At 40.1% G+C, this 12,890-nt stretch overlaps 1 protein-coding gene across 2 annotated transcripts in view; it reads right to left on the bottom strand.

Annotated features, from left to right (window-relative positions):
* The window catches only part of il1rapl2 (interleukin 1 receptor accessory protein-like 2), a 302,734-nt gene extending 294,184 nt beyond the window's left edge, over positions 1 to 8,550 (bottom strand). For both annotated transcript variants that reach the window (XM_041048287.1, XM_041048286.1), the window contains exon 1: positions 8,463 to 8,550. In XM_041048287.1, the coding sequence (XP_040904221.1) occupies positions 8,463 to 8,550 (88 nt within the window). The remainder of the gene's footprint in view (positions 1 to 8,462) is intronic.
* Between the last annotated feature and the right edge of the window lie 4,340 nt (positions 8,551 to 12,890).

Raw genomic sequence — 12,890 nt, 5'->3', positions numbered from 1 at the left:
CAGAAAACCACACACACACACACACACACACACACACACATACACATGCAGGCACAGTTGAATGCAGAGTGGAGAAAAGTCAAGTGGATGTCTTAATTAGTCATGCCAAGTGCAGAGGAGTGCTACTGCTTTAATACTGTAAATGTGATGACAGACACACAAACACATCTGCACAGTGTTACTGTATGTCTTACAGTATCTGCCTGTAACATGTTTAAAAAATTGTTTTCTAAAGTTTTACTGTGTGATCACAATAAAAACAAAACAAATAAAAAAAACCAACAGACTGCCAGGTACCTGTGGGAGCTCTAGCTGCTGGCTGTTTGCTGCTCGACCACCCACAGTCACCTACAGGGCAGAGCTCAAAGGCAATCCACTTATGTAATATATCTGTAGGTCCAGTCGTGCCAAATACTACAAGTTTAACTGTTGTAACACACGGTATGGTTTGAAACCGTAATATTCGACCATGTTCACCACATCATAATGCCAGATCTTACATAATTAGATGTCTCATAACATTGAAGACACTCTCATGACATTGAAGACACTTTCATTAAGGCTTAGCCACATATATACATGTACTCCAGCTCCATTACAAATCTAATTGCACCCATCTTGGTTTAACCAGAACCAGCCCCACCAATGCCCTGGTTATGCACATGAAACTGTTTGGTAACTGCCAATGTCAGAGGATGAATAGATTTTTTTTTCCAATAACGGTAACCACATATAACCTAACACAAAGACATGACCTCCACGGAAGGACCAAGGGTGCCATTATCACAGGGGACAGACACTGTCTACATAGGCTACATACACAGACTAATGTAAAGGAGTAAAGCTAGTATTTTATTAGAGATTGATGAGGATTTTTTGTTTTCTACAATTTACAGATGTTCCCTAAACATCTCACACACAGGCTCTTCTGTAGAGGCCAGACAGCTGCTCACAGAGAAGCCTGTAGTCCCCACTCAGTTACCGCAGCACACGTCACTCAGACAGGTATGTGGCCAAAAATTAGTTTGTAAAGAGCAAAATAAGGTGTTGTAATGTGAAACAGAGGGATGTGATCTCCCCAAACAGAGCTGATTTAGGTTTTCTTAGTCAAATAAAAAATCTAATGCTCTGGGAAGTTTTGAGGCCAAATCAGCATCTTGAAGTCCTTGTCATGTTCCTCAAATAATTCTTGAACAGTTTTTAAAGTGTGGCAGGGCACATCATCCTGCTGAAAGAGACGACTGCCATCAGGGAATACCGTTGCCATGACGTTCCCATAGCACATGCTGTTGCCATCACTTCCCCACATAAACAAGACTTTTTGGATCACTTTTTTTTTGTAGGTACCAACCTTTAAATACAGGTAACACCCACAAAACCTGACCCAGTCATCTAGCCATCACAATTGGCCCTTGTCAAAATCACTCTGATTCTTACACTTACCCATTTTTCCTCCTTCCAACCCATCAACTTTAAAAACTGACTACACCTGCTGCCTAATACATCCCGCCCCTTGACAGGTGCCATTACAAAGAGACAATCAGTGCTCTGCACTTCACCTGTCAGTGGTTTTAACGTTGTGGCTGATCAGTACAAATGTTGAATATCTCTCCACCCTTGCTCCATTTCTCTTCTTCTCCGTCACTGTCTGTGCTCTCCAGAATGGTGAATAAGTAATTTGCATTTTTGCCTTCAGCACTCTGAGCAAAACCAAGAGGAGAGGCATTAAAGGAATTAACACTGCACCAAAAACAATCATTAAGTCACTCTGGATGTCCGGCATAGGATGATGTTCTGTGTTTTCGCACTTTCTCCTATATTTTTGACATTTTCTTTAATTATTTAGCTCATTTCCATTTTTTTTTAACAAGAAGTCAGTGTTTCACAGAGCCTGACTTTCATGTTCTCTGTGAAGCAAAGTCGATCAGAGCTGAGCGTAAAAACCAAGTGCATCAACGTTTTACGGTGGAAAATTTGTCTGCATCAGAAGTTCAAAATCTGCTCAACTTCAGATGCTTTCTAATGCAATATCAGCTGCAGAGAAAGTGTGTGTGTGTGTGTGTGTGTGTGTAAGGCTCACTGGGAGAGACAGATCTGTATGTGTTTTGTCCTTTTTGTCTCACTCAAAGCTAGTGAGCGCACGCGCACACACACATACAGTTTCTACATCATATACTGTACTGAAGACTGAAGTCTCACTCTACATGGAAACATGCCACACACACATGCACACACACACACACACACAGACGGTATGCTCTGTTATCTCTCCTCTGCGTTGCATGTTAGGAGTTAATCTGTGATGAGATCATACTGAGATTTAATCGCTCTTTGATCTGAGGTTTTAGCTGCGTCAGAAAACACACTCGCACACACACGCACACATACATGCAGGAGCATTTGCTGGCACTCAGTCACTATGACACACACAAACACACACACACACAACAAAACATCTGTATCAGCACATTGTGTGGAGGTCAGCAGTACAGAGTCCTTAAAGACTGTTAAAATAGAGAGGGAAGGGCAGAAATAAGAAAGACAGAAGAAAAAGAGCATAAATAAAGTGTAGTAAAAAGAATATAAACAAACTTGAAAAAGTAAAAATTTCTGTTGGAAATACCATAGGACACCATTACTATGCAGTTTTGTAAAGTCCATTTTACTTTAAGTCCTTTTTTTCTCAAGGTCCCATCATTTCAGTTTATTTCCATTAATGCATAGAAAGGCATCTAATTAGTAAATAATGAGGAGGAGAACACGGTCCGTCCATATATACAGTGAGCATATACTGAGGGCCATTCTCTAGCTTTATGTTTTACTTGTCTGTGTCTCATTAACTCTCTTCCTGTGTGAGCCTGGCGGGGATCTAGATAAGAGTGTGTTATCTTTCCGCTCACCACCTCAGCTAATCTGCTGGTTCTGTCTGGAGAGATGAAGCCGTTAAGATCTGGCCTCGGCTAAGACAGCCAAGAGAGATGGAGTGAACGATGGAGGGATGATGAAGAGAAGAGGATGTATTCGCTGGATTTGATTTTATGTAAATATCAGTGTCACTGTTAAGACATTATAATGTGTGTCTGTATACATGTATGTGTAAATGTGGTGTGAGTACAGCCATGTGTGTAGTACAAGTGTACGCCTGCCTGAGTGAATGTGGGCAAGAGGGAGTACGTGTGAAAAAAAAAAAAAAAGGGTGTGTGTGATTTTGCAACAAAAGTATGTGTGAGTGTGTATGCACAAATGTGCCTGTATGGCTTCCAGGCATTATTTTCAACATTTTCATGCCTGTGTAGCAACTGTCAAGCTCATTAGCACTTTCAGTAAAATGGGCTAATCTAAGAAACAGTTCTGCTTGTGTGTAAACGTAGTTACTTCAACACCATTAGCTTCACTATGATTTTTCTTCTACAACACAATGTATCTGCAGTCTTTGAGAAAATAATACCTTCTGTAAATAGATGCTTTTGGAAATGGAAATGCATAAGTATTTACTGAGGCTTTGTGGCCATTCTCCAGATGAGAAACAGTCAAAATGAATTTGTCCTTTGGGCTTTTGCAATTTTATTTTAAAGCATTCCTGGTCAGAGGTGGAATAAATGGGACGAGGAGATGGACGTTTAAACAGAAGCTGCACCTGATTCGTCCCTTGAGCAGAATTTGTGTCTTAAATTTAAGATCTAGGAAAAGCAGGTGTAAAATCTGTGGCAGTGTTTCATCACACACAGACAGAGAGAGTCTAGCCTGGTCAAAACACTGAGTGGGAGAGGTAAAGAAAGAAAGAGAAACTGTGAGACATTTAAAACAGTTCTGACAATGAAAAACACCTCAGAGAAAAAAAAAAAAGAATGAAAAAACTGCAAAACTGCTCCTGATAGTAATTTGTGAAAGCCATAGTACTGTAAATATCCTGGATCACATAAGTTATTTTGTCCTGTCATCTGTTATCAATCTGCTTACAGTGCACATTTATAAAAATACACCCGTCGAACTCTAGCATTACTTAGAAAAAGCCCTGGCCTTGGAGTAGATCTCCCGAATACTCTTGGATATATATTAACCCTGAGTCCTTCATTAGTTTAACCTTGAGTATATTATAACAAGCTTCTTGTGATATTGCATACAGGACAACATTTAGCATCATACTGACAGTAGTTTTGGAAATATTAGAGACCTGACCTATGTTTAACATGGGCTGGACACTGTCTTTTTGGCTTATACATTCAAAAAGCTTGAATAAGCATAAAAAGACCATGCATCTTTACTACTTTTTTTTACACTTTTTTTGATCCACTGAACGTACAACGCAGCAAGAAGTTAGATGCACAGAATCTCTAGCGTCCAATAATCAGCTCACTAGGGGTGTGAAAGGCTCGAGAAAACACAAAAAGTAGTAACATAAACAAATTCTACACATCATTACTGTATTCTCACTTTCTAACTGTAGCACATTACACGCACATATTGCTGACTGCTGACCTCCCTGTGGAAGAAGGTGAGGATTTCCCTTCAGGGATCAGATATGTTATCACACTGCCATTGTATTTTTTTCTGTAGCTCACACTTATTTATTGCTCATGCGTTGATCTGTATAAATATCATTTCAGAGTATCTCCCCACCTCCCATCATCCTGCTCTCTGCTGTGTCTCATCACAATTTGTCCCCTTTTGCTGCAGTGGATGCTGCATCAAAGAACAGCAGGGACTCTGACACGAGGAAATGGTAGTTCCTATCCATATGGTGTCCAGTTACACACACACACACACATAAACATGCGAGGAGTGAGAGAGAGGAAAGATCTAACAGCCTATCTTTGGCCGACTGTAGCGGTCGCCCACATAAATGTCCGCTTGGCTCTGCTCTGATCACATTATTGCTCTGTGCACACCTCTCCCACACACACACACACACACACACACACACACACACAACGAAGGAGAGTGTACATCCCGAGAGCATACACTGAAGCACACTCAGGGAGTTCACACACACACACACACACATTTAAAACCTGGATATATACAGCACCCACACACAGACAGTCACTGTTCAGTGTGGCATGAAGCAGACCGTTCACACATGCAGGTATGCCTGCGAGCGGATGCACACACACACACACACACACACACACACACACAGCAATTACCAAACAAAAACTCCCACCAGCTCACCCACACAATCAGCATGTTGAAGAGTGAGAGTGTGATGGAGACACAGACAGGCAGAAAGAAGAAGGTGAGAGAAGAAAACGTGAAATAAGAGCCTGAGCAAAGAGTGACTGCAGTGAAAACTCTCACTAAGCTTTTTTCAAAAACTCACAAAAGAACAAATTCAACTTCTTGTCTTTTTGTCTAATTGTCAGATTAAAACAGAATCATGTTTCTATTCCACAACACTGGAGACGGGAAGTTATGCCATATAATATTCATGAAGAGAACGTTGTGGGTGTCTGAGAGTCTGGGTGGCCTGGAAGACATTTTAGCAAGTATCTGTTTAACTAAGTTCACAGCATTAATTAATTCCTGCCAGCTGCAGGACTGCTCCTCAGTAGATGATCCTGAACTTTGGCCAAGTCAAGAAAGGATAGGATTTTCCAACAAACAAGATTCTTATTATTTACACTGCATAGCATGTCTTACAACAGTATATTACATATATAAATATCATATCATATCATAAATGGTCTTGATTTGTTTAAATTCATTTACATTCTGTTCCCCATAATGACTAGGTAAAAACAGATTTTTGGAAATGTTTGCAAATTTATTAAAAAGTAAAAACTGAATTCAGACCCTTTGCTGTGAAATTCAGCTCAGCTGCCTCCCACTTCTCTGGACAGGACTCTTTCGCATTGGCCAAAACAGTACTGGGGACAGCGTCGCATGGACATATGCAAATAGCCTAAACGCATCTGTCTCTGACTCTCCAAACCAGCAGTAAAATAAAGCAGCTAAATTCTGTCTTCCTGAGTAGAGTTGCAGCCTCCTCGTTTGTTTGTTGAACTTCCTAAGTAAAGGATCCTTCCAGTCCTCTTCCTGAAATTGTTGTGCAAGTTCTCCCTCTCAGGGACAGCATGCTTCGTCTGTGCTGACTGAAGACACTGGTTAGAGCTGAAAAAGTGTTTTTCTGAGTCGTTCCATGTTTCAGTTTTCAGTGAGCACGCTTGACATGGTGGTGAGAGGCCTAGGGTAGCTCTGCAGGATGGCAGCAGGGGTCAATCTGTCTTCAGCAGATTGGGCGATTTCAAACATGAAAAGTGTTGAGCTTCAGAAAACTCAGATTCAACCACAGCTGTGTTGGTGAGCTCCAGCAGTGGTTTCACCCTCCGTGTATCCAAAAAGGGAGGACTGCATGGGTCAGTGGCACACACTGGCTCGACCAGCTGGTTGTTCCATTCACTAAATCTTGTGTTCATCTCCCCAGTGACCCAGTGTCCAGTGAGCTGAAGAAGAGCTGCTTGCACTCTGTCTCATTTTGTGTCCTGCTGCTTCAGGTGTGAAAGGACCTGGTACATTCTCTGACTAGGCAGAGAAGCTGCTGTTTCACATACGTCCTGTGGGCCTGTGGCACGCTCAGCGCCATTGTGACCTTGTACGCCACCGGGGTGAGAACGTCTGAGCAAGTTTGGGTTCACTGTTATCATTGCTGTTTCTAGTGGCATAATTTACTACCATTGCTGCAGAAAAGCTGTAAGATAATGCAAAAAAACTAAATCCACCTACCAGTACCTCCGTACAAAACAATGACAAGTAAAAATGATAATTTGCTTTTGTTGTACAGGCAGGTTATCTGCTGTTTCTTGGCTAGAAAGAGTAACTTCCAACAGTGTCTGCCTCTTGCCTCAGCAAAGAAAGGGTGGATTTTGTTACTTTTGGACAAAAGCAGATTAACCGTTTCCCCTATTTCCAGTCTTTATGCTAAGCTAACTGGCTACTGCATATTGATGTTTATATCCATCACACAAACCTAAAGGTGTCATCAGTCTTTCCATCAAAGTCTCAACAATAAAGAGAATAAGCATATTTTTCCAAACAGTCCATAAACTGTCATCAGATTTTGATTGAAACGTTACTAAATCCAAACTGGTGCACAGATTTATGCAGCGTCATCTTTGTCCAACCGAGCCCCGCCCACTCCAAACCAATGAGAAGAGAGAAAAACATCAACACAGAAATCTATACAATGAACTAACCAAAACTGAACGTTTGTTTCAGGATCCAACCACACATAGTAAGAAGATGAAGGAGAAAAATAAGTTTCCAAGGCCTCCAAAGCTCAACTTTGTTATTCTTACAGTAGTTTAGTGAAGCCCTATAATGTGATTCTTTAATGCTGTGTGTGTGTAATTACAAAGGATCTCTAAAGGATTGTTATGGTTGCCCTCAAATCCCCTCGATTAAACTGCCAGGCCCTACACTTTCACTTATAAGCAAGCGCAATTGTGAGACAGGATTGCATTACAGGGGAATCAATTCTAACTGGATTGTTATAATTAGATGACCTGAGTTTGCTAAAAATCGGTAAGTAATTTTCTGTGTTTTTATCACTTTCAGGACTTGGCAAGGAGGGCACGGCAATAAAATTACAAATGCTGCTGGTAATATTTATAATTACAGAACCTCTACTCGTAAAACTGCAGCTCAGACATTGTGGGTATCATGAATGACGCTGTTCAAACATAAAGATAGCATAGCACACTGTGTCTATCTGTAAACAAAGCTAAGCAGAGTGTACAGCTCACCTCTCTTTCACACATACTTAACTCACCATACTACAGAACCATACAAAGCATTATTGAGACAGCTTGCCAAACATTGATAGCCCAATCAAACTCTCTCTGTCAGCGTGACCAGCAAGACACAACAAATCGATCAGGAATAAAAGACCATCAGCAGATCTGTCATCGGCCGGCTGATGATACACAAATGAGCACAACAGCAGCAACAATGACAGCAGCAGTCAGACAGGCTAATCATTACACGCCCTAAGCAGAAAAAGGAGAGGCAAGGAAACACAAAGAGCTATCTCAGCTCTGAGATAGAGTTTGGAGAGGAGTGTTATCTGAGAAAGGCAGAGGTGGTAATTTTGAAAAGGAAAGGAATGGCTGGAGCAAAGCAGATGTACATATCTATTGCATCAAGTTAAAAGATACTGAGATATCGAGAGCGGAGAGAATTGTTGGGAAGGAATACAGGGAGCATGTATTTGAAGGCAACATAAAGAACAAGAGTGAGGAGGAGTAGTATGAGAAAAGACAAGAGGTAGCATTACTGAAGGCTGAAGAGTGTTTGCAGTAAAAAAGGACAAAAGTGAAAGAAAAAAAAATGAGCAAAATATAAGAAAATACAAAAACCTCAAAAAAGACAAAGCCTGGGAACGTTCAAGAGGAGAAAAGGCTCTTTTTCAGCAAACCAGCATGGCCTGAAGTGGAGACAACAAACACCACGGTTGTTCATCCTACCTGAGTTCCTCTTGGAGATGTACTTGACGTCGTCACAGGCTCCTGAGGCGAGGAGGAGGAGGAGGAAGAGGAGGGATATAGTCTTCATCTCTCTATTCTCCACTGGCACCTTGAGAAAACAGGACAGTGTGTTGACAAAATGTTAGAGATAGACATTGGATGTATGATTCTGATTCTCATTTAAAACTTACAATGGCACCAAACGAACTGATTATTCTGTCCTCCCTCACAAGATTTTCTGAAGTATTGGAGAAACTGTGCCACTGAATTACACCAAAAATCCTTCCTTGGTGCGGTGCTGCGGCTGGGCTGAATGTTACAGAACAATTCACGGGTCTTTCCTGATTGCCACCTCAGTGGTTAAGGTTTAGTTCATTTTAAGTAAACCACTTAATTACAGTAGGATCAATGTTGATTGTTGCTGCAAGAGGAGATGCAAACAGCAGTCCCCAACGTAAAGTCTGACACTTTGTATCTTAGGCAGTGTTTCCCATTAATTATCCAGACTGTGGCCACTGTCTCATAATGAACCCGAAAATATTTTTACACTTCTCAGTGTTTCCCCTACACTGATTGATCTGTGGTGGACCACCACAATATCAACACAGACCGCCACAGATTGATTTTCTACGTTTTTTTTACTATTTCAAATGGGTAAAATCACTGTAGAGATGTGAGCAGCACATTGATTCGATCAGCCCCCACTTTTCCCCGCTCGCTCTCATGAGATATCTCTCTCTCTCTCTCTCCCTCCCTTTGTCATAGCAGGACTGGCCATCGGGAGCAAGAGAAATACCACACCATCGTTTTAACTGGCCCTCTCTGAGTACCTGTCATTTGGGGGCGTGTGTGACAGCGCTGCTGTGTGGCTGTGCCGAGACAGGGCTCACTGGCCACTCACAATAAGAAATCCAAACTTATTGTGAGTCGCTCTTTGTGTTAAAACATGTTACCTTATCTATTAAAAGTACTGTATATCACTGTATTCTATCCTAGTGCATGTTAGCCAGGATTCCTGTTACTACTGCTTCAAAATGCAGTAAAAGAGTAGGATGGTGCTTTTATTCAAAGAAAGAAAGAGGGCATAAAAACACTTTTCTCTCCACTGGAGAAGTGCTGTCTTTTGAATGGTCTTTTTTGGATTTGATATGATTTCAAATGGATGTTAAAATTTCTGTTTGTATCTCTCAGCTTTTACAAGCTACAAAAAAAAAACAAAAACAAAATAGGGTAACCCCAAATCTTGTTGCGTGTGGGCTAATATGCAGTAAAAAAGGGAAAAACAAAACGCTTTATTAGAACTACAGCAACAAGAACAGCAGAAAAAAACATTAATATTGATCTGAAACACGGGTTTAGAGGGTCCTGAAAACAACCATTTTTTCGACTGATTAAAATCAAAATACTGAAACTAAATTAGATTTGACCATAGGCCATGAATACAAAGGCTGCAGAAGCTTTGGGGACACACACACAGTTTCTGAGCCAGCCATGTGAAATCACATTGATAGAACACAATCAGATTCTCTTGTGCTTTCTGTGTACAAACTATATGGGTACACACACACACACACACACACAGAGAGAAAAACCAGGGAAAGATCGAAGAAAAGATTAGCCATGCCAGCAGTCATTTTGTTGTATTTTTCACACATATGACAATGAAAGAGAATTCAATCTCCAGATTGAGTGCTGATTGAAATCACATTTCATTCACATGAACACTGGGATAGCTGATGATAGAACCTGTGATGCTGTTGATATGTGAGCCAGTTATTTGCCTTAGAAGGTGGGCAATGATGGGCTGGGCATCTAATCCTGGGACCAGATCAACGAGGAGAACAAAGCCAAAAGAACAAAAATATGATGAAGCATGCTGCATGTTGCTGCCACTACCATTTGGAAATTATTCATCTCTGCTGTCTTTCAACGCATCCTGCCTGTCACCACTTGTAGCTGAAAGTGCAGTGTATTTCTTAAAATTTCAACACTTGATTTAAGATTCAAAGAACACAGTTTTAACTATTTAGACATTTTCTTGTCCCAGAAAAGAACCATTTGAATCAGCTTCTTAACTTCATTACCACAATCCAGAATGGCTGAGTGATAGTCAAAGTCACACATCACACTAAACAAACACAACAAACCTATTTCCCAGCAAACATTTTGACTTGTCACAACCATTAAAAGCACCGGTGCAACTAAAAGCGCTAATAACAGCTCCATGTTACAGAGTCCCAATAGGCCAGCATGCACATTGCCAGGGCCCTGCCATTGAAACACCTCATTTCAATGTCACCATTATAATGATTATTGGTTGTCTGCTATGATAAACTTCCACTCGCCACAGTAGTTAATGGTGCAAACATTCATGCTGCTTATTTGTCACTTATTAGCACTGTTGGACTCCTGGCCACGACATGTAATGATCGTTTGAAGTAAAGCACTGACTTTTTAATAATTTAATTGCCAAAAGCAAGAGTTTAACAAATATTTTCCTTCCATGCAAATGCAATGCTGTGCTGTGCTCCTGTTGTGTTATGAAAGAAATAAGTATCTTGACACTGTAGTAATACAGGTGATTTTAGAATAGCTAACTAACGTTTTCACTCCCACTCTTAGCTTATTTCTAAGCTACACAACAGGTAATCTAAATTGTACTGTACTGGTGCAGAATAAATCTGACCTTTAAACCACATGCCCTGGGATTTACTTTGATAAAAGGAAAAAGAAAAGGTTTTATTTTTTTTTATGATGGCTCCCTCTTATCGTAGTTAGTTCTCTGTCTGAGTAAATGAACGGCTTGTTGACATTCAGCCAATCAAGTTTGATGCATATCACCATAAAGCAGTAATATCTGTATTGTTAGATTGCAGCATGCAAACATTACTCAAAACAAGAACCACACGTTTTAAACAACAACCCACATTAGTTCTCCAGTTAAAGCCTCCTCTTATCTAACAAGCATTAATACAAGTCAAGTTCTGCAGCTTAGCTTGCTGAAGGAGCCATGAAACAATCACTGGAGAAAAGTGCGCTGCTAACATCAATTAGCAGGCTAGTTAGCTAATTAGCTAATCAGCTTCAGCACATTTAACAGCATGTGAACGTACCGACAAAAGTCCCTTCAGCCATGAAGATGCTGGTGTGGTCCTTACTCATCAGTACCGCTGCTAGCAACACACTGAAAGCCCACGGTTTGTAAACAACAACAACAACTTTCTTTACTTTATCCGTGTTCCTGCTGCCTCACTTTAATGGTTAGAGATTAACCTGACAGCTGCTGTCAATCAGATTGGAGACCACAGGAACGCGCTCTCCAGCTGCAGCAAAAAGGAGCATTTAAATTTTTTATACTACTAAATAAATAAATAAATAAAAGTAATAATAATAATAATAATAATGATAATAATAATAATAATCAACTATTAACAATGCATTTAAATGCACTGTGGCATAATTTTTGATTGTTATATAAAAAACGTTGTTAGTTTAATGTAACTTCTACAGCTATTACTGTATTATCAATTTTGTCTATAAAGCTGCTAAGATGAAAAAAAAATAGGCCTTTAGAGAAGATAGTACAGCAATGTCTGTATTTTTCTGAGAATTCACCCACAGTAACAAAGAACTCCCAGCCATTCAGATGTGCTCTAAACCACCTTCGAAGCGCCAGAGCTGCACTTTTTCCATGTGCAGGTTTGGCTGCAGGCTCATTTATATCTCTTTGCTTTACAAGACAGTTAAAACATGAAACTTGTCAGTACAATCCAGCAATACCTGGTTATTATATTACATTTTTATATTGACATTTGTTGCACAAATGTATTGTGCACATATGAATACCAGAAACCAATAACCTTCATCACTGTTTGGTCCTCAAGGATTTATTAGGGGTTATTTTTCTAAACTGTCGTTTTCAACAACCTAAAATGTGTTTCATGGTAAAATAAACTAAACTTATTTATATGGTACTATTCATATAAACATGCAGTTCTGGGTGCCTCACAGAGCAAGATTAAAACAGCACAGACATAAATGTAAAAACTAAAATAGACAACAATAAAAAAGAATTTAGCAAGATGTAAAATTTACAGCACTGAAACACTAAAATGTTAAAAATTAATAAGTCAATAATTAAACACAAATTAATAAGACTAATTAGAAGGCACCTTAAAATCCTTTATATTCTTCTAAAATTTCTTTCTTTAAAATTGTTTCTTTTAAAATTGTCCACATAGGTGGACTCCCTCAGATCCTCAGGCAGACTGTTCCAGAGACTAGGGCCACAATGGCCAAAGGCCGACTCCTTGTTGAAATCCTTGGAGACAACTAAGAGGCTAGCTGCAGAGGATCTGAGGATCTGTCGGGTACATATCTCAAAAGAATGTCTGAGATAGGCTGGTGCCAGGCCATTCAGTGAAAAAC

The sequence above is a fragment of the Toxotes jaculatrix genome, chromosome 10, assembly GCF_017976425.1.
Source record: "Toxotes jaculatrix isolate fToxJac2 chromosome 10, fToxJac2.pri, whole genome shotgun sequence".
Classification (NCBI taxonomy): Eukaryota; Metazoa; Chordata; class Actinopteri; family Toxotidae; genus Toxotes; species Toxotes jaculatrix.
Note: the sequence above shows the minus strand (reverse complement) of the source record. Positions and strands in the feature narration are given on the sequence as shown.